General features: G+C 43.9%; 1 protein-coding gene across 5 annotated transcripts in view; it reads right to left on the bottom strand.

Moving 5' to 3' along the window:
- Positions 1–11,347: 11,347 nt before the first annotated feature.
- Positions 11,348–27,857, bottom strand: part of MICAL2 (microtubule associated monooxygenase, calponin and LIM domain containing 2) — a 244,200-nt gene continuing 227,690 nt past the window's right edge. For 4 of the 5 annotated variants that reach the window (XM_070383933.1, XM_070383935.1, XM_070383934.1 and 1 more), the window contains 3 exons: positions 27,216–27,318; positions 21,141–21,214; positions 11,348–15,165 (listed from right to left, as the gene is read on the bottom strand). In XM_070383933.1, the coding sequence (XP_070240034.1) occupies positions 14,981–15,165; positions 21,141–21,214; positions 27,216–27,318 (362 nt within the window). In that variant the 3' untranslated portion in view covers positions 11,348–14,980. The remainder of the gene's footprint in view (positions 15,166–21,140; positions 21,215–27,215; positions 27,319–27,857) is intronic. The other variant, XM_070383932.1, reaches the window with a different exon arrangement.

Here is a 27,857-nt window from a genome sequence, read left to right as displayed (position 1 = left end):
TGCAGACTCCAGATGGGGGGCATCCATTTGTAGCCAGGGGGAAGCTGATGCCTGGACTTCCCAGGTGGCGCTTGTGGTAAAGAACCCGCCTGCCAATGCTGGAGACATAAGAGAGGCAGGTTCAATCTCTGGGTTGGAAAGATCCTCTGGAGGAGGACATGGCAACCCACTCCAGTATTCTTGCATGGAGAATCTCATGGACAAAGGAACCTGGCGAGCCACAATCTGTGGGGTCATAATGAGTCAGACACGACTGAAGTGACTTAGCTCTCACTCATACTGATGAGTAGAGAAGCAAAACAGTGGAACAAATAAGTGTGTTGGAGAAACCTTGTGGTCCGAATAATGAAGAACCTTGGGAGTAGCTGCCTGGACTTAGAACCTCTTTCAAGGGCCCACCTGTAGTTCTCAGGAGGAACACTTCTGCTTCCTTCCTAGGACATGCTCCTAAAGCCTTGTAATAACCCATCTGCCTGTGCTTGAGCCGATTAACAATTCCTGAGAACATAAATTTAACAAGGTGGTCAGCAGATTCTCAGTGTTCTTCTTGTCTTTGCTTAAGAGTCATAATTTTACCTGTTTTGAAAATTATACTTTATCTGTTTCCTCTTATCTAGTAGATACTGCTAGATGACTGATCTTCTTCAGAGCCCACCATAGGAAGTGACTGCAGTCTGATGGCTGCTAGAAGACAGGTATTCTTTCCTTCCTGAGTTCCCTCAAGGCTCACCCTCTCACCACCCGTGTGCTGCTGGTGACTGTGACATCCTTGTTTAACGATATGGCAGAAAATATTCCATTTCTCAACATCTCCAAATGCTCCGTGGTGGTCTAGTGGTAAGGATTTGGCAATCTCAACATCGCCAAAATTTGCTCTCTGTCCTTGAAACTCTTATCAAGGAATCATGAGACACACAGCTCAACAGCTGTGATATCTTGGACAAGTTTACTTCCATTTCGGAGTCTTTTACTTCATCTACAGAATGATGTGGTAGAAGAGCATAATGGTTCCCAAATCTGATTGTGCTCTAGAAATTCTGATTCGGTACATCTGAAGTGAAACCAGGGATAGGGTTTGTTTTTTTTTTTAAATAGGGATTAATTACATCAGGGGATTTTGATGTAGTTGATTCAGGTACTGATGTTCGGGCATCTAGAATCACTTTCAACTCAAAAGTTCTATGGTTCTCTATTCTTTACCAACTGCTAATCTCTGCATGCAGGGCTTAAGTTCTAAATACAACATGCTCAGATTTGTACATGGAGATCTCTTAACTGCTCCTGCATGCTTTTGTATATACAATTCTCTTTGGTAATTTTTATGCATACTGAGGTTTGGAAATGACTGAGCAAGACTAAATGGAGAAACAAAGGAAAGTTTTGCTTGTTGGATGCTTGCTCCCAGGAAATACCAGCAAAATAAGCTATAAAGTTCATTGTATGAGTTCATTGTATGCTATGGTAAGGAGAGTCCCACCTTGGTAGAATCTTAGTAGCATCTTGGACTGAGGAAGAGCAGAGTAGGAATATTTATAAGTTTTGAAATCTGGTTTAAGTCAGATCATTCAATGAGGGTTCAGTTCAGTTCAGTTCCGTCGCTCAGTCATGTCCAACTCTTTGAGACCCCATGAATCACAGCACGCCAGGCCTCCCTGTCCATCACCAACTCCCAGAGTTCACTCAGACTAATGTCCATCGAGTCAGTGATGCCATCCAGCCATCTCATCCTCTGTCGTCCCCTTCTCCTCCTGCCCCCAATCCCTCCCAACATCAGAGTCTTTTCCAATGAGTCAGCACTTCGCATGAGGTGGCCAAAGTATTGGAGTTTCAGCTTCAGCATCAGTCCTTTCAATGAACACCCAGGACTGATCTCCTTTAGAATGGACTGGTTGGATCTCCTTGCAGTCCAAAGGACTCTCAAGAGTCTTCTCCAACACCACAGTTCAAAGGCATCAATTCTTCGGCACTCAGCTTTCTTCACAGTCCAACTCTCACATCCATACATGACAACTGGAAAAACCATAGCCTTGACTAGACGAACCTTTGTTGGCAAAGTAATGTCTCTGCTTTTTAATATGCTATCCAGGTTGGTCATGACTTTCCTTCCAAGGAGTAAGAGTCTTTTAATTTCATGGCTGCAGTCACCATCTGCAGTGATTTTGGAGCCCAGAAAAATAAAGTCTGACACTGTTTCCACTGTTCCCCATCTATTTCCCATGAAGTGATGGGACCAGATGCCATGATCTTCGTTTTCTGAATATTGAGCTTTAAGCCAACTTTTTCACTCTCCACTTTCACTTTCATCAAGAGGCTTTTTAGTTCCTCTTCACTTTCTGCCATAAGGGTGGTGTCATCTGCATATCTGAGGTTATTGATATTTCTCCCAGCAATCTTGATTCCAGCTTGTGCTTCTTCCAGTCCAGCGTTTCTCATGATGTACTCTGCATATAAGTTAAATAAGCAGGGTGACCATATACAGCCTTGATGTACTCCTTTTCCTATTTGGAACCAGTCTGTTGTTCCATGTCCAGTTCTAACTGTTGCTTCCTGACATAGTGTTTGATTAATTTTGACTAAGGATTGTGATAGACTAGTTTAGGATTGGTGGACACGAGGTAAGACTTTCAAAGTGTCTCGGAGAGTAAATAGTCTTTAATGCTATCTATTGAAAAGTTTAAGGGTTTTATGTTCATTTCAATGAGATTGTGGATGAAGTCCTTAAACAATGAAGTTATTTGTACCTTTTATCTTTCTGTGCAAGAATTTTTTGGAATAGTTTATGTTGATAAAGGCAAGGACTGATAAAGTCCTGTTAAAATGTGACAGTAACCTATACGGGTGTGAATGGCCTCCAAGGTCTCAAAATTGCGCAGCTGTTTTTTTATTCAAATTTTCTGCCTCTTAGATAATTCTCAATCTCTCTTGAAAGCCCAGGTTGAATGGATGGTGAATTATTTATAAATCAACGTTATTCAAAGTGTAGTCTGAAGACCAGTATTGTATGCAAACTGCTATTAGTCCTAATCTAAAGATAGAAACTGAGAGTGTTTAGAAACTTCTATACAATTTAACAGTGCAGTTTTACATTTATTCCTTTTTATTGTATATTACAAAAATATTGATCTGCAATGGATTGAAACTTCACTGTGGATTGTGTGAAAAACACTATTCTAAATTATTGTGGTTTTCTTATAAATTTCATATACTCTCTTGATATTATAGTCCTTATGGATATAAATTGTTCTGGCAATTCATATGCCAGAATTTGATATCATATCCTTATGATATGAATTTGTTCAAAATTAAATCAGTAATATATTGGAAGGCAGCTTTCATGGCGCCTGGCACTGAAGTAGGCTGAATTTATATCTAGCTTAATCAGGGACATACACCTCAGGCTGTTGTTTGATTAATAAGATGCAAAGAAGGACCTGCACCAGCTCACTACAGTCTCACTTGGCTTTTACAATTATGGCTGCACTGACCAGCTAGCTGCCTCTCTCATGCTTGGCCATTGGTTTCATCTTATCCAGTGGCTAGATGATGAGGACGGCTCATAAGTTACATGTGTGTTGCTGAGAGACTACTAACTCTCTAGTCAGTCTTTCTTCAAAATCTAGATCTAAGCCAACTGCCCTGGGAGAAAAGAACCCACATTCGAGTCCTGGCTCAGTGGCTAGATGACCTTGGACAAATATCTACCCTTTCTGTATGTTCATTTCCATAATCAATAAAGTCAAGTCAAGATAGTTCCTACTCACTGGACACCCCACTTACCTTATCATCAATAATTTCAATCCGGATTATGCCCAAGAAAATGAGCACATTTGTTTACCTGGATACATGTTGTAGAAAATTTATAGCAGCACCATTTAAACACCTATTAACAGTTGAATTGATAAATTGGAATAGTCAGACAATGGAATGTTATACAAGAATGAGAATGAACAGTTTGCAACTATAAGCAGCAATAGGAACGTCCTTCATGTTGAGTGAAAAAATTCAGACATAAAGGAGCATATGCTGTATCATTCTATTCATATGAAGTTCATAAATAGCAAAACTAGTCTCTGGTGTTAGAGTCAGGTTAATGATTAGGCTTGTGAGCAATAGTGTCTATAACAGGGCAGGGGGGAAGACATTAATATGAGAGAGGCTACTGGAACTGGTGATGCTCTGTTTCTTGATCTGGATACTGGTTACATGGGTGTATTTACTTTAAAAATCCATAGAGCATTTACTTAATAATTTGAGCAATTTTCTTTATGTAATATTTTACTTCAATAACAATTTACACACATCATAAAAATGGGCGATTTTTAAAAATGAAGCCATGGGATTGCATGCTCTGGAAGCTCCCCTTTATCTCTATGGTCTCCTTCTCCAACTCCCACATTTGATTTAGCTGTTAGTTGAGTTGTTCTGATCATCTAACCCTTGGGAAAGATGAAACTGATGACTCATGGCCCATGTTACTCAAAAATCCATTCCGAGTAGGCCAATTTTGCCCCCAGACCTTCCCAGAGAGGACCATTTTTCTAGCTAAGCACATGCAGCTCTCAGCCACCCAGCCTTGTTCCTATCCTAGTCCCCTCATCTTTCCTCAACAGTTCCAACATGTAGGGCTTTGTGATTTACAAGGCAAAACCATGTCATGGTGAAGATCTGGGGTTCAAATCACCACTCATCAGCCAAATATCTTTATAATTTAATCATTCTGTGCCTATTTTCTCATCAAAATGAGTACTTTCCTCAAGAGGTTGCTGGGATAACCAACAGAGTTAGTGTAAATAAATTACTCAGCTCAGTGCCTAGCAGATAACAAACCTTAGTTCAATAACTATTTGTTATTAGTATCTCATTTGAGACTCATAAGTGATATTATTATTACCTCCATTATACAGATGAATAACTTGAAATTTGGAGTTTAAACAACTTGCTTCAGATCACATAGCAAATAACCGAGAGAATGATAGACCTTAGAATCTGTTCTGTCAACGAGATATAGAATCTAGTTTTCAGCTGGGATTATTGTCCTTTAGAATAAAGACTATATTTCCCAGCAAGGTACAGTCAGATGACTAAATGTTGATCAATGAGATGTAAGCAAAATTGTTATGCAGCAGCTTCTAAGAATCTTCCCAACAAATATGTGGGAGTTGGATGTTCAGCTTCTCAGACAACCAGACAACTATGTGATACAGGCCAAGCCTCCCACTGAGAACAGCTGGAAAAGCTGGACAAAATGTAAAATAAGTCTACTTGAGAGCCCTGGAAAGCTAACAGAATTTACAAGACCAAGATTTAGGAGAAGGATGAACCCCAGAGAGGTGAGCCTGTCACTTGGGACTACTTTCCCCTGAGAGGCACCTGCCAAATCAGAGGTAGCAGCTGAGAAGCCAAGAGGTTGAGCAGGGCAGTTACCAACCTAACCTACCTACCAACCTAACAAGGATAGGTAGACAATGGCTCAGACAGTAAAGAATCCACCTGCAATGCAGGAAACCCGGGTTCAGTCCCCGGGTCAGGAAGATCCCCTGGAGAAGGGAATAGCTACCTACTTCAGTATTCTTGCCTGGAGAATCTCATGGACAGAGGAGCCTGACAAGTGACAAGTCCATGGGATTGCAAAGCGTCAGACACCACTGAGTGATTAATACTTTCACTTTTTTTCAGACAAAAGTTCAGGCAGCACCTGAAGGCAGGGACTTCCCTGATGGTCCAGTGGTTAAGAATCTGCCTGCCAATACAGGGGACATGGGTTCAATCCCCAGTCCTGAAAGACCCCACATGCCACAGGGCAATTAAGCCTGAGAGCCACAACTGCAGAAGCCCGAGTGCCCTAGAGCCTGTGCCCCACAACAGGAGAAGCCACCGCAGTAAGTCCACGCACCCCAACTAGAGAGTAGGCCCCGCTCGCCACAAGTAGGGAGAAAGGCCGCTCGCAGCAGCTGGGATCCAGCACAGCCGAAAAAAAAAAGTTCAGGCAGCACCAAACTGGGGCCCCCAGTAAGACCCCCTTGCTTGATTTGGGACTCCAAAATACCCCACTCTAGTAGACAAATTGAAAATAGGGGAACTTTCAGTAAAAAAACACAACTGAGAAAAATTATTAATAAATAACAGATCCAAACAGAAGGAAATACTAAAGTGTATGGCAGGAAGAACGTTTTTCCAGATGGAAGAAGAACAAATAAAAGGGTAAATATGTGGGTGTATCTAAAAGAACTGACTACATAAAATGACAAAGTGGTGTCTTACAGAGTTCACAAATATATAAATCAAATTAAAATGCACTAAAGCAAAAGCATTTAAATTGGGAAGTGAGTAAATGAAGTTAAGTTCTAAGATCCAGGCATTGTCTGGGAAGAAGTAAAAGTAACGATTTATCGTGGACTTTGATAAATCAAGGAATCATGTTGTAACCTCTAGGCTAACCATTAAAAGAATAGTAAAAGAGTAACTACTAAGATAATGGACAGTAAATTGGAGCCTGCGTGTTCCATTCAGACGGATTTCATAAACTGTGTTTGTATCCGTCATCTGCCTTTTGCATTCTGTTTTATTTTGCTACTTTCCTTTTTTGTTGTTGTTGTTGTATAGGTTTAAAACCCGGGATAGAGGTAAACTAAACATTTCAAATCAAGTTAAGGTACAATTCAAGCTGGAAGAGGCTTTCACTGGGGAAATCTTCATATTCCCCAACTGTGAATACTATCTGTTATAGGTTGAGTTGTATCCCCTAAAAAAAAATATTGAAGTCCTAACCCCTAGAACCTTAGAATGTGATGTTATTTGGGAATGAAGTCATTGCAGATGTAATTAGCAATGTTAAAATAGCACACTGGGTCATACTGGATGGGCATCTAATCCAGTGAGACCAGTGTTGTTAAGAGAAGGATGAGGACTTCCCTGGTGGTACCGTGAATAAGAATCTGCCTGGCCAATGCAGAGGACACAGGTTTGATCCCTGGCCCAGGAAGATTCCACATGCCGCAGACCAACCAAAGCCCCTGTACCACAACTACTGAGCCCATGCTCTAGAGACCACAAGCTGCGACTACCCAAGCCTGTGCACCTAGAGCCTGTGCTCTGCAACGAGAAGCCACCACGGTGAGAAGCCCGTGCACCGCAATGAAGAGCAGCCGCCACTCACTGCAATTAGAGAAAGCCCATGCACAGCAACAGAGACCTAGCCAACCAAAAATAAATAAATTATTAAAAGAGAGAGAGACAGAAGGATGAAATCTAGACCCAGACAAGCACAGAGGAAAGACACTGTGAAGACAGATGGGAGAAACAAGTTTACTGGAGTGTCATCACAGCCAAGGAACGCCTAGGGCTACCAGAAGCTGAAAGAGGCCAGCAAACACCCTCCTCTAGGGGCCTGAGAGGAAGCATTGCCGGGAAGACACCTTCATTTTGGACTTCTGGCCTCCAGAACAGTAAGAGAATAAGTTTCTCTTGTTTTAAGTCCCCCAGGTGTGGCACTTTGTTACGGCAGCCCTAGGGAAACTGACACACTATCTAAGGGACAAAATGGGAGGCCCCAGGAGGTCATGAAGAGGGTTTTACAAAGGGTCTGGCTCCCAATCGGTCACTGGAGGTTTGACCACATCAAAGCAGCAGGATCAGGGGATGTGGAGAAAAGCTAGATACAGCCTCCTGAGACTTCTTTAACCACTGAAAGCAGAGCATGCTCTCAGGATGAAAAGAACATGTGAGAAAATGGCACGGCGCCTGTGCTCAGAGTCTTAAGTGAGAATTCTCATTGCATGTCCCCCTCAGGAGCTCCAGGGTGTTAGCAGTGGCCTTTGAAGACCAGGCTGCCAGTGGCCGTGTCCTTCAGGGTCCCTACTTGCTGAGAGCAAGAGTGGACGAGTGCTTCTCTCGGTGAGCTAGGAAGGTATGGGGCTGGGGGAGGTTGGCAGACCTCAGTCTTGGTTTGTGACATCATGGACTGAGGGTGGGGATGTTTTTGAGGATCCCATGGATGATTCCATTCAAATGGTCTCTGATCCAGCCATGGGGGAATGTGTCCCAAGTTCTTGAAGACAGGTGACTTGCTTACCTATCCTTCAGATGCCTAGAAACTAACTGTAAACATTAGCAGGGGGATTTCCTCCCTGAGCATGGTAGCTGAGTGTCAACTGCATGTAGAAGTGAAACTTTAAAATCAGTGGCTCTTACTGGAGTCATTTGGCAGAGGACTAGAAAATCCTCCAGAGAATCAGTAGCAGGGGTAACGTTTTAAGGATAGAAAGCCACGGTTGTCAGCTGCTTTAGACTCAGCCAGGCAAGAGTGCCTGGGGTTCTGGTGCATCTTTTGGTGTGGTCTGTGTCACAGGCCACTGAGATTATCCCCAGGGTCTCCCCTCTTCCCTCCCAGGGCAGATGATCAGGGGAACAAGATCTTCTCTATCGCAGTTGTAATCCATTCTAATCCCGTTTCCTCGCACACCCACCCCGATTTGTGTGGCCTAGCGGAGCAAGAGTCTCTGCCTCCGTCTTTTCTGGGGAAGATATTTTGCTGTTCATACTTAAATGTTTCCTTTTAGGGAGAAGGGTTAGAAGTATTACATCTAAGGGTGAGATGCAATCAAATCACCAGGGCCAGACAGTGTCTTAAGAGTGGATTTAAAGAATCAGCCAAAAAAATCTGCAAGAGGCTGAGCAAGAGTCAGCAGAGACCAGCTCAGAGAGAGAGAGAGTCCCAAAAGGGAGGTGACGACACTCTGAGAGTGCATTTCTTAGACTTGTTTACTGCTTATATTTCCTCTTGTGGGAACTGTCCATTCTTACCCGTTCTGCTGAGATCTGAGGGGTCATTTTCTGTTTCTGCTGTGGGATTGAAACAGTTTGAGATTATCCACAGTCATTCCAGTTACAAAATTATTTGTTAGCCATTTCCATTTTAAAATTGGAGTCTATGTAGAGCAGACTCACTCTTGTAAGGAAGCTACAAGGCAGAGAGGAGGAGAGGGAGGCAGAGAGAGAGGATTAGCCCCACTTCACAGATGAAGATGCTGAGGCACAACTGAGTAGTTCAGGATCATCCAGCGAACAGTAGAAGAGCTGGAATTTGAGCCCTAATTAGGGATTCATGCTCAGCTTACTGTTTAGAATGATTATACCTTTTTTTTTTTTTGAGCTATTGATTTGTTTTCAAATCACACACTTGTGGTTTGGGGACTACCCCACACACATGCACATATATTTCCTCTGAATTCTTAGGGATCCAGTTTATGTTATTCTGGGGATGGACAGGGAACTGAATTCTCGTGCCACCAGTGTCCTATGGGCAGCTGCGCCAACATCAGGTGGTTTGTTTCGGGGTCACATAGGCCCTCGAGGACTGTTTCCCAGTGACCCCGTCTTGCTCCCCACTATCCCTGCGCCTCCTCTCACCTCTGCACGCTCTTCCTAAGGACCTGAAGAAGCCACACTAGGCCCCAACATGCTCCCTGACCTTCCACTCCCATCCCCTTGGCCTGTGCTCTTGGCTCCCTACCCCTGGGACTAGAGATTGAGTTGCACGGTACCCTGCTTCTCAGTTTAGTGCAAAAAGTCCCCTGGGTTGGGTCCACGGCAGTGCGTCTGCAGTACTTGATTCCCCAGGATAAGCAAGATGCCGGTTCCCAGAGAATCATGGTTATTGTAAGATTGTTGTGAGGGGTGGTGGAGTTTAGGTAATTTAAGTGTTTAAATGATTGTTTTTGAGTTTGAGTATATCAGTCCTGGGTGTTCTTTGGAAGGAATGATGCTAAAGCTGAAACTCCAGTACTTTGGCCACCTCATGCGAAGAGTTGACTCATTGGAAAAGACTCTGATGCTGGGAGGGATTGGGGGCAAGAGGAGAAGGGGACAACAGAGGATGAGATGGCCGGATGGCATCACCGACTTGATGGACGTGAGTCTGAATGAACTCCGGGAGTTGGTGATGGACAGGGAGGCCTGGCGTGCTGCGATTCATGGGGTCGTAAGGAGTCGGACATGACTGAGCGACTGATCTGATCTAATATGTAGACGTAGTATAGAAAGAAATGAAACACTCAAAAGGGCAGCTTGGTCTTCTAGTGCCAGATTTCCCCTGAACAGGGCTGGGCACTGCTGTGTTGGGAGAGCGTGGCAGTGAGAACCAATCAAGGAAAGAAACAGGCAAGCACAAGGCACAGGTCTGGGTGGGGACACAGGGAGGTCACACAGCTGGGCGGTGAAGGGCTGGGCTCTAGAGGCCGATGTCTGGGTTCACCCCAGTTTCCCTACTTTGTACCTGGGCTACCAGGTAAGCTCCTGACTTCAGTGTCTCCATCTTATCATCTCAGAATGGAGCAATGTTTATCTTAAGTATTTTGCTTTCAGGATTAAGGGGAGTAATGCCCCTACAGGGCTTATTGCAGGTGAATTCTCAGGATCCATTACCATTATCAGGGTCAGAGGGCTCCTGAGGGGAGCTGGGCCAGCATAGGTCCAGCTGTTTTTGTTTCTAGAAATGAGCTGGGAGAGGGAGTGAGCATGAAATTACCAAGTGTGCCCAGAAGGCCCAGGGGTGGTGAGCTGCAGTGACGGGGTCAGCTCCAGGCTGAGAGTCTGTGGCTCTGTGGGCCTGGATGAGCCCCTGCACGGGTGAAGGAAAACTTGCAGATGCCCTGGAAGGTGGCTGGCCTTACCCTTGGCAAGTTAGCACTTGTGGAGCAGGAGCTCTCATGTGCAGTTACGTTTACTTTCTGTTGACAGTCAAAAGAAAAAAAAATGAATCTTTTCAAGTGGTCCACCTGCAGACAAAAGATTTCAAGCAATGGGGCAGCTTAGTGTGAAATGATGGGACCAGCACTTGATTCACCTGATGTGGCTCTTCTGGTGAACCGTGCTCACATTTCATGATTTGCATGTGCTGGGACTCAGAGCAGAAACAAATAAACCAAAACCTCAGTCCTGAAAGAGTGTGAGTTGAAGGGAGGGGCCAGCCCTGTGCAGAAGGGAGTATTCCTGTTGCTTGAATGAAATACAAAACCAGGTTGTACTGGGTAAGAGAAATAGGAGTCGGGACTAAGAGAGTTCCCCTCTATCCTCCACCCCAACTCTGAGAACAGCTTTCTTTGTTGAGCGAATACACCTGAGGTGAGCCTTCTTCACTCCTCCTCCCACTCACATCCAGGTAAGTCCTGCCAGGTGTCCCAGAGGGAATAAAGCATCCAACGATAACTCAGACTCCTACATGAAATCAAAGCTTTGCTCATGTCCTTTCACTGGAATTAAGAAATGAAATGAGTGCTGCCCTCAGAGATGCCAGACCAAGCCCACATGTTTGGATTTTCTAGACAGAAAATCATTTATTTTTGGTCCATTTCAGTATTTATAGCCGTGCACATGTAAATCATTTCAGTTCCCAATTGTTGGAGCAAATTAATCTTTCACAAGCCACTCAGCAGTGAGGTTAGAAGATAAACAGTAGGTGAAACAGTACACGCTCCCCTGTATGTGAACCTTCTTGTTATAATACAATAAACGCCTACATTTGAGCTCGCTACATCCAATGAGTGCCGCTCTCTCCATTCCTGTGGCAGCCCCAGCTGCCCCCTGCCACCTCTGCCCTGCTGACGGAGTTCTCTGATCAACCACCTGGGTGGGACATGCTGCCATTTTCAGTTTGGAAGGAAAAGCCTGTAAATCTGCTTCCTGGGAAGACAGACATTGCTGAATTGTCATCTGCCTCCAGAACGCAGAAAACATCAATTTCATTGCAGCTCATCAGAGTTGGAAACACCTGCCACTTCCTTTCTCAGTTGCAATTAACATGCTGCATCTCAACATTGATTGATTCCAAGCAGCCTAACACTGCCAAAGTCAAGGTTTAAATGAAACAGTATAACCTGATATTATTTTTCACGGTTTTAGAAACATGAACACACTTGTGTTTTTATTGCCAAAGAAGCACTACAAATAGTTGGGGGGATAAGTCTTTGTACTTGAGATAAACGTGAGTAGAATAGGTTGATGTTCATAATAAAAAGCATTCTTTATTCTTGTATTTATTTGGAGTTGTACTTGTTTATCTTTGTGTTTACTTGTGGGTAGAGGAATAATGTTATTTCTGAATTTTTCACCTAGCACAGGGCTGCTGAATCCCATGGGTATTTGGAAGATGTTTATTAAACAAATAAATAGATGAATGGTTTGGGAGAGCAAGCTTAATTTAAGAACTGTCCTCTTGGTCCAACTTACATAAAATTCTGAAATTTTAATCATGAGCCTTTCATTCAACTTAAAAGCTGTGTGAGACTATGAAATATGACCTGAGGCTGGGGCTTTCTGTTTCATCCTAAATGGTTGAGCCTTGATCACAAGTGTTATTTTATGGAAAAGTGAAGGCTCCATCTGTTTTCAACATGATTCTACTCATACTGCCTACACAGAAACTTTTCAAATGGTACAACATTTTACCTTTAGAGAGTCTCAGAACATTCTCTGTTGTAATCATTTAACATAGTTCAACAGCCACAATATTTGTGTCCTTTTGGAAATGATCATTAAAATGGTTTTTAAGTGCTGGAAAAACGGAAAGCTAGAGTAAGGAGAAGGCTGTTAAATATAAGGTTTACGTTTTAACTTGGCCAGATAAGACTCAGCCTTAAACCACAGAATACAATCTTTGGAAGAGAAAATGAACAAATTTCTTCTCTCATCTATTAACAGAATACTGGGGCCAAGGACCACCTTCTTTTTTTGGCCCTTTTGGGAGAATCTTCTTTTAAGACTGAAATAGAACAAGTTAAAATAAGTGGCACTTAATTCTTTCACACAAAACCAACCCAGACACGACACATTTGAGCGTCATCCGTTAAATATATGCAAGCGTCAAATGATGACTAAGCTTGAATATTTCTACCCATTCTAGAAGGAAAACTGAAGTTATGTATCTTTCTTAAAATGAATTAACATTCTGGTACATCTGTAGTCTTACCTCTAAATGCCTGATGGCAGAAAGTATTATTTTGACTATCTCCGTAAATCTTTAATACTATATAACTTAATGCCCCAAACCTCTGGGTTATTTGTATATTAAATAGCTTATATACTAATAGCTTAGTGTTAATAGGTCTTCTCCAAATTCTAACACAGGAAAACCAGAATTACGAGGAAATCACCTTAACCGCTGCCACCAAATACATAAATAAATAAAAATAGATAAATAGACCTAAGGGGCACCGTTTTCAGAGACAGCTTGCATATATTTAATATATTTAATAACATAGATGCTTGCATATATTTCCTAATAATGGAATTCAGGCACTAGAAGACCTGATCACGTTAAAAAAGAAAAAGGGAGAGAAGAAAGAAAAAGAACCACAACCTTTAGAACTCGGTATACCATGGAAAGGTTGCGTCTCAATACTGCCCAGAATGTTGGCTGACTCAGGAAACGCAGGCATACTTCTAAGTTCCAGCCCGATCAGCTGACCAGATTGTCATGTATGGAGAGCATCTCAGACAAAAGTGGCTTATGGGTCAACTTCTATTGAGGAAAGTTAGCTCTCCAGGCAGTTGCAAAGCACCATTTGTCCAACAATACATACATTTAAACACTTGCAGACGTGCGAGAGGCCAAACATACAACAATGACTTCCTCAGTCTCCCTCTTGTCAATGATGGACTGACTCCTCAAAGAATCCCATTGAGGGAAAATAATCAAATACTTTAGAACAACAAATCACCATTTAAAATCTTTTCTTTGGTTTCCATATGAACCATCAAAATGTCCCAGGAATCCCATGTCAGTGCACAAACTCCACCTCCCAGCTTTTTTTTTCCCATGGAAAATGCCACAATAAAAAAATCCTTTATCCAATTTGGGATTTGGTGAATGGGGCCACTGCACCTCACTCCACCTTGAAGGCAGAAGTGGGCTTGTCTTGTCCTGTGGAGTTCCAGGAAGCCCCTGTAGAGAGTGTCAGAGACACTTCCCTGTTTGGACCTAAGGAGACCACTGCTGAAAAGCATTCTCCACCCTTGATCACTAGAATGTTCGCTTTCAGTAGCAGCATCAACGTCACTAATATTTTATCAACAAATGAATTTTCCTTTTTGCCATTACCAGCAGATATAAAAAAGCACTTCAAAATTCTTTTTTAAAATATTGGTTCTGTCTTTAGAAACTATTCATCTTCTGAAACTGTTTTTCACTATATTTCGGGGAAATAAAGAGAGTGCTCTGAAAAAAAAAAAAATGAAAAGCTTTTCTAAGCCAACAGCATTTGGTGAAAACTAATAATCATGCTGGTATGAAGTTGAAGTTTTATTTCCTTTTTCTTTCTTTTTTTTAAAAATAAAATTAAGGCTCAAATGTTCTATTAAATGCTCATTGCTTATGTATATTATATTAAGGCTTATAAATACACCTGGTGAATTAAATTCACCCTGGATTGAATTAACACCTGCTATGTGAGTTATTTGCTTTATGTAATCAGTAATCTCAAGGTTTCTTCCCTTTCTCTGGAAGCACAATTTAAATATTAACCTAATCTTTAAACGGCGGCTGCTGCTTTCTGACATTTGGAAACCAGTCACCCGTGCAAAAAAAAAGGCAAATATGGATATAGTAATGAACAGGCAGCTTCTCAAAAATCTTAAGATGTGTAACTCAATGAATTGGGAAGAGAAATGATGAAAGCAGCAGGAAAACTGATCTCTGTGTCACTCTTTATAGAAAACAATGCTGATTATCTGCCAAAGTCATCTCCAATCTGAGAGACCAGCTAAAGTTGACTGCCAATTTCAAAAGATTCTCTATATTTTCTTCATTATAATCTCTGGAAGTATCTTAGGCAGCTGGAGTACATATGAGAGAATCTTAATTAAAAAAAAAATACTGCAGCATGGTATAAGTTATGTTTCAGGTCTAACAACCTGTGAAAGGAGGAATGAGTGAGTGGGGTGCTTGGCCTGATCTGGTTGTCAGCTTGCTCCTTGTGGGGCCTGCTCACGTCCTGCTCAGCTGACAGCCCCTAGAGAATATGAAGCTTTCAAAGTGCTGGTCTTCGGCCTTCTCTCTGATGCGTTGTTCCTCTAAGGAATCCACCAATTTGTCCCTTTGCTCAATCACTTGCATCATCTCGGTGAGTATTTCTTGCTCTTCATTCAGATCATTCTCATCTTTCTGGCTCTCTGCAGAAAAAAAACAGAACAAAAAAACCCCAATTACAAACAAAAAAGACACATTGGACTTCAGGTAACATTTGACCTCAGAGGAGCTTTTGGCAGGGGTGTTCTTGATTGTTCTGGACTTGTTCTGCTCTTTAATTTCTAAGGAGAAAACAAGGAAATGAATTTAACACCGGGGACCTGCCCTGCAAGCCACAGATTAGAAAGGTGGGTGCTTTGTGCTGCTCTCAGCTCAGTTTTCATCTCGAGACTATATAAAGCAACAGGGAAAACCCCTTTGTGAGAAAAAGAAATTCATACCAGCCAAGCCCTGCCAAGCCCTCCCACCTGTCCTCCCCTCCCCAAAAAGAAGCCAGCAAAACAACACCAAGGCGGTTTTCCCTAAATACATCTGAGCTACAGCAGAGCAATCTGTGAGAGAAGTTTCTGAGTAAACCATCTGCATCAGTGGATGTTATTTCAATGACAAGAATCCTGTTTTCATTTGCAGTTAATAACACATTGCAGCCCTCTGAATAGAGACGAGGCGGCAGCCAAGTGAGGCTGTGGCTAGCTGCTGGGAGGACATTTCCAGACTGCGACTAGGCTTCTCCCTTTTGCCTTCTGAGTACATGACCTTCTTCCTAATTGCCCCGAGATGTTCAACTGCCTGGGGAAGATATGATTGCTATAAAAGGAAGGAAAAGAGTAAGGAACTGGTAGTAATGACTTTCTGATGCTCAAAATAGGATTCTCAAGGCAGATCTTAAGTTTTGTCAGATTAGTGCCTTAGGAGAAGATTTTATGTATTATTCCATTAATACATGAACAATTCCATTGTTTAATGCATGGGGACTAGGCGGTGAGCTGGATCCCAGAGTAGACATGGTACCACTGTCTCTTGCCTCAGGCTGAGTTCTGAGACTGGCATCAGGAATAAGGGACATGTGACAAAGGGGAAATAAAGAGGCAACAGTCCCTTTGCAGCTCAAGTTTTATGGGAGGGAGGAGTGAGCAGCAGGAGAAACTGAAGGTGAGAGCCCTGGGCTCCAGTCTCTCCATTCTGGGCCTTAGAAGCCCTCACGGGGCTTCTATCACACCATTTGATGGGAACACTGGGGGCCAAGACCCTTGCCCTGACCCTTGCTCAGAACTCCAGAAAGATATCAGTTGGAAAAGCACCCTGGGTATAAACATGGAACAGGCAGAACTTCATGGTTGGGCAGAGAAGAGGGGTCTGGATGTGGCTCCCCAGATCCTGATTTGCTGTGTGTGGCACACATAGGCAGTGGCCAGAAGTGTCTTACTTGGTCCAGAAGTGCAAAGGTCGCTGGCCACTGGGCCTGCCACGGGGCTCCTCGTGGTGAGGGATGAGGTGGCCCCACAGTGCAGGCTGTCTGGTAGACCGTCTGGCCAGGCTGAGTGGAGGATGCGCTGAGGCCAATCTGAGTAAGGATAGGAGTGAGGCTTCAGGTACGCTGAGAGCATGGCCAGGCTATGGTCATGCCAGCCACGCACCTGGTCTGTAAATGGCAGCAGAGAGCAGCCTAATGACAGGAGACAGCTACATGGGGGTCAGTGGATCAGAGCCACCCACACCAATTTCCAGTGCTGTGAAGTCACACAGACCTGCCTCTCGCTAACACCTGGCAGTCACCTTTAAGGGTCAAGCAGATGGAAGGGGCGGCAATCTGCAAGACTGAACGTTTCCACCCCAAAGAGACTGAGCATTTCCTGGAGGGACTTTTAAAATTATTGCATCAGACTAAGTTTACCAGAAAAACATCTACTTTGACTTTATTGACTATGTCAAAGCCTTTGACTGTGTGGATCACAACAAACTGTGGAAAATTCTTCAAGAGATGGGAATACCAGACCATCTGACCTGCCTCCTGACAAATCTGTACGTGGGTTAAGAAGCAACAGTTAAAACTGGACATGGAAAAACAGACTGGTTCCAAATCGGGAAAGCAGTACATCAGGGCTGTATATGGTCACCCTACTTATTTAACTTATATGAAGAATGCTGCTGCTGCTGCTAAGTTGCTTCAGTCGTGTCCGACTCTGTGCGACCCCACAGACGGCAGCCCACTAGGCTCCTCTGTCCCTGGGATTCTCCAGGCAAGAACACTGGAGTGGGTTGCCATTTCCTTCTCCAATGCATGAAAGTAAAAAGTGAAAGGGAAGTAGCTCAGTCGTACCTGACTCTTAGCGACCCCATGGACTGGAGCCTACCAGGCTCCTCCGTCCATGGGATTTTCCAGGCAAGAGTACTGGAGTGGAGTGCCATTGCCTTCTCCGATATGAAGAGTACATCATGTGAAATGCTGGGCTGGATGAAGCACAAGCTGGAATCAAGATTGCTGGGAGAAATATCAATAACCTCAGATATGCAGATGACACCACTCTTATGGCAGAAAGTGAAGAGGAACTAAAGAGCCTCTTGGTGAAAGTGAAAGAGGAGAGTGAAAGAGTTGGCTTAAAATTCAACATTCAGAAAACGAAGATCATGACATCTGGTCCCATCACTTCATGGCACATAGATGGGAAAGCAATGGAAACAGTGACAGACTATTTTCTTGGGCTCCAAAATCACTGTAGATGGTGACTGCAGCCATGAAATTAAAAGATGCTTGCTCCTTGGAAGAAAAGCTATGACCAAACCTAGACAGCATATTAAAAAACAGAGACATTACTCTACCAACAAAGGTCTATATAGTCAAAGCTATGGTTTTTCCAGTAGTCACATATAGAAGTGAGAGTTGGACTATAAAGAAAGCTGAGCACCAAAGAATTGATGCTTTTGAACTGTGGTGTTGGAGAAGACTCTTGAGAGTCCCTTGGACTTCAAGGAGATCCAACCAGTCCATCCTAAAGGAAATCAGTCCTGAATATTCATTGGAAGGACTGATGCTGAAGCTGAAACTCCAGTACTCTGGCCACCTGAAGAACCAACTCATTGGAAGAGACCCCGATGCCGGGAAATATTGAAGGCAGGAGGAGAAAGGGATGACAGAGGATGAGAGAGTTGGATCATATCACCGATGCGATGGACATGAATTTGAGTAGGCTCTGGGAGTTGGTGATGGACAGGGAAGCCTGGCATGCTGCAGTCCATGGGGTTGCAAAGAGTCGGACATGATTACGTGACTGAATTGAACTGACTGAAATTTACCAGAGAGGGAGTTCCCTTTCCTTTCTTCCTTTCCTTCTTCCTTCTTCTTTTTCTTCTTGCTAACTAGTGGGATGAAGCTTTCATGCAAGATGACAAGGCAAAATGAAGGAACATCTTTTGGTATACCTCAGAAGAGTGAGAAAATGTATAACCATCACTCTTCGTAAGAATTTTTTAAAAAAGATTCAAAAGTGGCTCATGAGTCTTTGGTGATATGTATTTTACCACCCTGAACCAGAGTAAATTTAAAATTTTTTGAGATGTATAAATCAGATCTTAGTTGCCTACTGTGATTTGCTAATTTAGGTATACTTCATTATTCCTGCCCCTTATTTGACTGTCAACACGGAGAAATTCAAAATTTCAATCTCAGTTTTGGTTTGTCATTGGTGGGAACATCTGAGCCCCTTCTGACAATTAAAAGATGATGTATAGCACTTTTATCAGTTCTATACAGAGCGGTCCTATAAGGATTTTGATAAAGAATCTGCCTGCAGTGTAGGAGACCCAGGTTTGATCCCTGAATTGGGAAGATCCCCTGGAGAAGGGAATGGCTACTCACTCCAGTATTCTTGCCTGGAGAATTCCATGGACAGAGGAGCCTGGCGGGCTACAGTCCATGGGGTCATAAAGAGTCGTACATGACTAGTGACTAACACTTTGGCTTCACATTACCACTTTTATCTGTTCTAACAGAGCAGTTCTATAAGAATTTTGTTAAAAATAGTTTTCTATTATAAAGAGACAATCTACAAACACTACTGTTTGTAGTGTTGCCAGGAAAAATATCAATAACCTCAGATATGCAGATAACACCACTCTTACGGCAGAAAGTGAAGAAGAACTAGAGAGCTTCTTGATGAAAGTGAAAGAGGAGAATGAAAAAGTTGGCTTAAAGCTCAACATTCGGAAAACTAAGATCATGGCATCTGGTCCCATCACTTCAAGGCAAATAGAGGGGGGAAGAGTGGAAACAGTGGCTGACTATTTTTCTGGGCTCCAACATCACTGCAGATGGTGATTGCAGCCATGAAATTAAAAGACTCTTACTCCTTGGAAGGAAAGTTATGACCAACCTAGACAGCATATTAAAAAGCAGAGGTCTTACTTTGCCAACAAAAGTCCATCTAGTCAAGGTTATGGTTTTCCCAGTGGTCATGTATGGATGTGAGAGTTGGTCTATAAAGAAAGCTGAGCACAGAAGAATTGATGCTTTTGAACTGTGGTGTTGGAGAAGACTCTTGAGAGTCCCATGGACTGCAAGAATATCCAACCAGTCCATCCTAAAGGAGATCAGTCCTGAGTGTTCACTGGAAGAACTGATGTTGAAGCTGAAACTCCAATACTTTGGCCACCTGATATGAAGAACTGACTCATTGGAAAAGACCCTGATACTGGGAAATATTGAAGGCAGGAGGAGAAGGGGATGACAGAAAATGAGATAGTTGGATGGCATCACCGACTCGATGGACATGAGTCTGAGTGAACTCCGGGAGTTGGTGGTGGACGGGGAGGCCTGGCGTGCTGCGGTTCCTCGGGTTGCAAAGAGTTGGATACGACTGAGCCACTGAACTGAACTGAACTGAACTGAACAAACACTACTATGTGAGAAAGAATAGGAGAGCCTGAGTCTATAATCTGTTCCCAAGTCATAGCCCCATCCTTTACCTTGAGCATGCTTTTTAAGTTCTCAGAGACTCAGTTTTCCAATCTGTAAAATGGAGTAATATACCTGAGAATGATCATGATGATAACATCTCATATTTACTAGGTGCTTGTTCTGTAGTAGGTAACCCCATAGGTAGGAGCAATATATGGTCCATGACATACACAGCAGAGAAGGCCATGGCACCCACTCCAGTACTCTTGCCTGGAGAATCCATGGACAGAGGAGCCTGGTAGGCTGCAGTCCATGAGGTCGCTAAGAGTCGAGCATGACTGAGCGACTTCACTTTCACTTTTCACTTTCATGCATCGGAGAAGGAAATGGCAACCCACTCCAGTGTTCTTGCTTGGAGAATCCCAGGGGCGGGGAAGTCTGGTGGGCTTCTATGGGGTCACACAGAGTCAGACATGACTGAAGTGACTTAGCAGCAGCAGCAGATGTATACAGAAAAGATTTAATTTGCTCTTTTAGACTTTGGTCCCAATGTAGGAAAGCCATGCATAGATCTGGCCCCCAGAAACACAAAGGCACAAAATAGAGCGAATATGCCTCATGGGTTGGAGCCAATAAGTCAGTATATGGTACTAGTTTATTCCAACTCTCCCTCCGTCATGGTGGAAATAATTTTCTCACGTGTGATGCCCTGGCCCAGTTGTGGTAGGAAGGATGCTTCCTTTACCATCCCCAGTGCCTGGTACAACCAGGCCTGCCTTCCTCTCACTGTGGAAACACATACATCATGGTCCTCATCTCACTGTGTTATAATTACCAGTCTGACTGTCAGTCTCCCCAGGGAGGCCACAGGGCAGGGCTGCTCTTCTCCATCTGCCAGGCCCACTCTAAATTCTCAACAAACATTTGTTAAATGAATGGATGGATAAGTGAATGAAGGTGTGAATGAATGACTTCATTCCTATTAGCACATGGGTTGGGATGGAGCAAAATGCTGCTCTCCCAGCCCTAATGAGCAAAACTAAGAGGGACTTGCTGTGCTGTAGTGGGGGCAGAAGAAGCTGGCTTTGTGCCCCCTCTGGCTTCCAGGTTGGTGGCACCAGACATGAAGAGTACTTTGCTCTATAAAGTGCAGCATGTTCGGTCAAGTGTCTGCATAGGAAAAAACATCTTTAGCAAAGGCCTGAAACACATCACTGTACTCACCTTCCTGGAGCATTTTCTCTCTTAATTTCTGCTCTAGTCTGCTTTGATGATCTTCCAGTTCTAGTTCGTGGGCCCTGGGAATGAGAAAATGTTCAGACTTTATAAATGCTGAAGACCTGTGTAGAAATATTGATTAATAAACCCATTGACCGGCTTCAGCAATATGTGAACCGTGAACTTCCTGATGTTCAAGCTGGTTTTAGAAAAGGCAGAGGAACCAGAGATCAAATTGCCAACATCTGCTGGATCATCGAAAAAGCAAGAGAGTTCCAGAAAAACATCTATTTCTGCTTTATTGACTATGCCAAAGCCTTTGATCGTGTAGATCACAATAAACTGTGGAAAATTCTGAAAGAGATGGGAATACCAGACCACCTGACCTGCCTCTTGAGAAATCTGTATGCAGGTCAGGAAGCAACAGTTAGAACTGGACATGGAACAAGAGACTGGTTCCAAATAGGAAAAGGAGTACTTCAAGGCTGTATATGGTCACCCTGCTTATTTAACTTGAGTTAAATAAGCATTTATTTAACTTATTTAACATGAGTACATCATGAGAAACGCTGGGCTGGAAGAAACACAAGCTGGAATCAAGATTGCTGGGAGAAATATCAGTAACCTCAGATATGCAGATGACACCACCCTTATGGCAGAAAGTGAAGAGGAACTCAAAAGCCTCTTGATGAAAGTGAAAGTGGAGAGTGAAAAAGTTGGCTTAAAATTCAACATTCAGAAAACGAAGATCATGGCATCCAGTCCCATCACTTCATGGGAAATAGATGGGGAAACAGTGGAAACAGCGTCAGACTTTATTTTTGGGGGCTCCAAAATCACTGCAGATGGTGACTGCAGCCATGAAATTAAAAGACACTTACTTCTTGGAAGGAAAGTTATGACCAACCTAGATAGCATATTCAAAAGCAGAGACATTACTTTGCCAACAAAGGTCTGTCTAGTCAAGGCTATGGTTTTTCCAGTGGTCATGTATGGATGTGAGAGTTGGACTGTGAAGAAGGTTGAGTGCAGAAGAATTGATGCTTTTGAACTGTGGTGTTGGAGAAGACTCTTGAGAGTCCCTTGGACTGCAAGGAGATCCAACCAGTCTATTCTGAAGGAGATCAGTCCTGGGATTTCTTTGGAAGGAATGATGCTAAAGCTGAAACTCCAGTATTTGGCCACCTCATGCGAAGAGCTGACTCATTGAAAAAGACTGTGATGCTGGGAGGGATTGGGGGCAGGAGGAGAAGGGGACGACAGAGGATGAGATGGCTGGATGGCATCACTGACTCGATGGACATGAGTCTGAGTGAACTCTGGGAGTTGGTGATGGACAGGGAGGCCTGGCGTGCTGTTATTCATGGGGTCGCAAAGAGTCGGACACGACTGAGCGACTGAACTGAACTGAACTAACCACAGCAACTGTTTTCCTTTTTCCTTATTAAGACTGGGTCTTGGAATGCCTCTAAACCAAAAGTTTTGTTACTACTGCTGCTGAAATACATCGAACTCAGTAGATAATGGAGAGGAGCTGAAGTTTGTGATGAACTTCCATCACAAACTTCCAGTGAACTTCTGAAAGGCCACACTGGAATGGATCATGAAGAAATGACTAGAATGGTAGAAGCAATGACAATCTAAAACTCCTCTCTTTTAGGGGCAACGTGACTTCAAGCATCACCTCTGCTGCTGCTGCTGCTAAGTTGCTTCAGTCATGTCCGACTCTGTGCGACCCCATAGACGGAAGCCCACCAGGCTCCCCCGTCCCTGGGATTCTCCAAGCAAGAACACTGGAGTGGGTTGCCATTTCCTTCTCCAATGCATGAAAGTGAAAAGTGAAAGGGAAGTCGCTCAGTCGTGTCCGACTCTTAGCAACCCCATGGACTACAGCCTCCCAGGCTCCTCCATCCATGGGATTTTCCAGGCAAGAGTACAACTCCCAAATCTTTGACCGTGGTAAGCAAGAAAATAAGGAGGAAACAGGAGTGAGGCATTTTGTCAGTGGAGGCAATAGTACTCAGACAACCACCCATCTGGTTGCAGGCGATGGTGAAAGAACAGTGATGCTTTGGAGGAGTCAGGCTAGAGTGCTGGGTACTCAGTGTGCCCACCAGCAAAGTCAAGAAGGGAAGTCAGCTTTCAGTGAAGGTCAGCTGGAACTTCAAGACCTTTCAATGCCTGGCGATATGCCGTGTATATTACAGAACTTGTGTCAGCTCCCCGCATCCTGGGCCATGTGGTAATGTGGAGGTTCCTCCAACCTCTGGGAATGCAGCCCTGGAGTTCTCAGGAGAAATGAGGACCACAAACAAATGCGGCAGGGGTCAGAGGTGAAAGGTGAAGTCACATGAGCCCTAAAAGGGAGACAATAGAGGAAAAAAAAGTTTGAAGACAGGAGCATGGGAATGTCTACATTTAGAAGCTCATCAAAAGAGGTAGAAGCAGGGAAGAAGCAAGTGGAAGGTAGGAAGGATATGCAGCAGCACAGAAACCAAGAGAGGCAAGTTTTAGGAGAGAAGAGAGGGGTCAAGGCTGTCCATTGCTACAGAGACACTGAAAAGGGTGAGGACTGACACCAGGGCCCCGGGGCTTCCCTTCCAGCCCCAGCTGCAGGCTGTGCGCACATCTGCTACAGCATTGGGTCACTTTACTATACCCTGTTGTGGCTGGGTTTTTTGTTGTTGTTGTTACTTCTACTATTACTTAGGCCAAGGTCCTCACTTTGTTCAATACTCTGCCTTTTGTTATTGACACTGAACTTCCCTTGACCCGCTCTAGCTCCCAGTAGCAATGTACCTACAACTCAGATTTTCCTTTAAGAAAGGACTTTGTGAAAGGAGTGTCGTGTGTAGTAAGCTGAAGCTGCAGCAGAATCCACTTCAGTGTCGTGCTGAAGCCACACTCTCCCCAGGCACAGCGGTGGTGCTGGAGCTCGGCCATTTCTGCCCCACTTTGGGCTCCTCGGATGGGCAGCCGTGGCTGGTGCTCCCTGTGGCCTGGCTCAGATTTTTCTCAGGGCTGCACTGCAGTCTGAAGCTCCTCCTGCCAGTCCTTCTCCCCGCCCTTCTCCTTTCACAGGTGTCAGGACTGCAGGGGGGTCTGAAGATTTCCCTCTCGTTCCTGCTCCCTTTTCCCTTCCTTCTGTTGTATCTCTTGTGCTTCTAATTCTGTCCCGGCACTTGCTTTCCCAAGGGACTCAACATCACACACCAGTCTAAGACATTTCTCCTTGTTCAGCCAGGCCTTTCTCCAAACTAGAAGCTGCCCTTGACCAGAGCTCTCATCTGGCTCACACTCCAAGTTCTCCTCGTTGGCCTCTTTGGAGGAGAACGTTCCCTCTGACAGCGTACCAGTAAGGGAAGCCCCAGTCACCGCGCAGTCACCATCCCCCGACCTGCGCAGGTAGGGCCTGTGCTCTGAATACTCCTCCTCCAAGTCTTCACAGAGCAACTGCTATGCTTTCTTATTCCTCTCATGCTGTGTGCTCGCGTGTCCGTCTCTGAAAACCATGAGATCCTTGAAGGCAGGGACTGGGGCCTGACTCATCTTTACTTCCACAGTACCCAGTACGGTTCCTGGCACAGAGAATATGCTTGATAGATGTTTGTTGAATGAATTTTATACTTTAAATCTCGCCCAAAGGCAGATGGTATGGTTGTGTAAAAAGGGCTTTGTGGTCAGGTGGATGTGGACAAATTACTTTGTTGAATCTCAGCATGTGTATCAATATAAAAAAATAGTACTAGTAATAGAAAAAATAATTACAGATGAGCCCTGCTTCCCCACTCCTGGCATTTCCGTCCATGCCAGTGGACCTTGATGAGTATAAGTCCGGGCTTCTTCTTTCCACTTTCTCTCTCAGATTCACTCTCACCCAGGAGTGGTGAATTCGGGATGAACAGGGAAAATGAGCTGATACGCTTTCTCACCTGGGATCAGCCTGCCTGCAGCAAACGTGTGTTCTCTGGGTACACATCGTGAATAAATACACATATTTATACACACATATGTCATGAGCCAATGTAAAATATATTCTGGGTCACTGTCAACAATGTTTAAAATCAACTGCTCTAGGGAATTCTCTCTCCTCTGGCAGCTACTGATTCTAAATTCTTTTGATAAGGAGTAGATTCCAGAAATTGTACCTCCCCATCCATGTCTCAGCCTGTATACCTACCTGCCTACTGAGTATCCCACTCGCTACTAAATTCAAGTTGCTCAAAACAACTAGCTGTATGTTAAATATGAAAATTGTTAAGAGAGTAAATCTTAAGAGTTCTATCAGAAAAAAAAAATGTTTCTATTTCTTTCATTTTGTATCGATATTTTTGCATGAGATGCTGGATGTTCTCTAAACTTACTGTGATAATCATTTCATGATATATGTAAGTCAAATCATTACACTGTATACTTTAAACTTACACAGTGTTGTATGTCAATCACATCTCAATAAAACTGGAAGAAAAAAACAACAACTACAACCTAAAAAAAAAAAAGTGTTCTTTTACTCCGAGCCTTGTTAGTGGTCTAGGGCAAGATTTCTCAGCCTTGACACTACTGACGTTTGGGGCTGGGTAATTCTGCGGTGGTGAAGGAAGTGGGGCTGCCTGTGGAATGTTCGGCCGCACCCTTGGCCTCCCCTTCCTAGATATCAGTAGCACCTCCCAGTTGTCTTAGACAAAAACGTCTTCAGATATTGTCAAATATCCCTGGAGGGAGGAGGCAGAGATGGAAATTGCCCCCCAATGAGCCCCCGCACCCCCCTCCCTCAGTCTCGGGTAAAAGCCTTACCCCTAAGCAAGTGATTCACTACATTTTGTGACTAGGGAGGTAAGTGTGTCTAATTCTGAAGTTTGGTTCCATGGTGAACACCCAAGCGATCCTAACCTCTAGAATCTTTGAATGTGACCTTATTTGGAAAAGAGTCTTTGAGGATGGAAAGTTAAGAACCTTGAGATGAAAATATTCTGGATTATCCTGGTGGGCTCTAAACTGAGTGGCAAGTATTTCTACAAGAGCAGACACAGATACAGAGAAAAGGCCGCGTGAAGATAGAGGCAGAGTCTGGAGTGATGCAGCCACAAGCCAAGGGATGCCTGGAGCCTGCTGAGCCAAAGAGGGAAGGCAGGATTCTCCCCCAGAGCCTGGTCCCCCCCTAACACCTCAGCTTCAGTCTTCCAGAACTGTGAGAGAATACCTCTCTATTACTGTAAGCCATCCTGTTTGTGGTAACATGTTAGTCCAGCCCTAGGAAATGAATATAATTAGCAAGCTTTCTTGGACTCTCATATTTAGCCATGCTAGCTATGATCAGTAATAAATGCCTTAGTTTAATGTTCCATCTGTTGACCCAGTAGTCTTATTTCTTACCCAGTTCAGAATCCAGGCAGAGACAAGGAATAGAATTTATTAGACCCCTTTAAGACTCCCCAAATTATTTCCCAGGGTTGGGTGAAAATGAAATGGGTCAGCATAAGTGAAAGAACCCTGTACAACCTGGTGCTTAGTCAGTTTATATTAAATGTCACTTTCTTTCCCTCCAGGATGGTGACAGGTAAAGTGACCTTCAACTTTCTCAGAGTGCAGTGAGATCCATCTCTACTTTCTGATCTCCCAGCCAGACTGCAGCCTCTTATCCAGAGGACAGCCAGACAGATCTCCACCTTCAATCCATTAATGCCACAAGGAGTGGTAAGGAAGCCCTTCCCATTGTTCACATTCAGAGGCCAGACATATGCTACCCCATTGCAGATGTGTGACTGCAGGTGGGTCTCCTCTGCCCTGGGGGGCAGGAATGGACTGCAAGTGCCTTACCCACATGCCCTCCAGCCCAGACCTATTACCTGAAATCATTTTAGCCATAGGACTCCACAGCAGAGAACAGACAACTGAAGATTCTCTGTACTAATGCCAGCATGATATGCAAGACCTCAAATCCCAATTTGTCTCAATCACAATTCTGTATGCACAAGGAGAAAAATCCTGGGACTTCAACCGAGGAGGGTGGGCCACCCCACTGCCACCCTCCCTCCCCTGCTTGCTTTTAGGCCTCACTGTTATCCGTGTTGCCTTACTTACATGATCAGGAGCTCTGACTCATATCGCATTAATTTATTCTTCTCCAGAACCAGCTTAAGCCATTCCTGCAAAAGCTGTGCTTCATCCTGTGTGCCTGAATCTGCTTAAGAAATCAATGGCAAATGGGTTAGATTGGCATTTCTCTTCCCATGATCAAACTGCTTTGAAGCTACTTTACGGGGCCATGTTTGTAGCAAAAAGGGCTCTGCAGGTGGCAGCCCCCTGATGGCCTGTTGAAGCCTCAAGGTCATGGGCATAACAAATAAAACACACCTGCGCATGCTCTAGGGGTGGTCCTCTTGGACATTTAGGGCGTGAATACTCCAGTTCGAAGGTTCGTATACCCTTGACAATGGCCTGCCACACTAATGACCCTCCTCTGAATATTTGAGTGTCTTCCATAAAATTTCTATACATTTGTATATCATATCCACCACCAAAGAAAGCCCTAATAACCCTGCTGGTTACTATCTCCTCTTCTTCTGAATCGAATGCCTACTGAGTGCCCAGGTTGGCTGTGGGGCAGGAAAGTTCACATACCATTTGGTTATAGAAGAGTGGTAACTGGCATTTTGGTTTTTTTGCACAAAGAAAAGCCAAATGATTAGAGGGGAAAAGTTATTAGCTTTGAGTCTCATAGGG

This window comes from Bos mutus, chromosome 15 (genome assembly GCF_027580195.1).
Source record: "Bos mutus isolate GX-2022 chromosome 15, NWIPB_WYAK_1.1, whole genome shotgun sequence".
NCBI lineage: Eukaryota > Metazoa > Chordata > Mammalia > Artiodactyla > Bovidae > Bos > Bos mutus.
The sequence above is the reverse complement of the archived record's forward strand: the minus strand, read 5'-3'. Positions and strand labels throughout refer to the sequence as shown.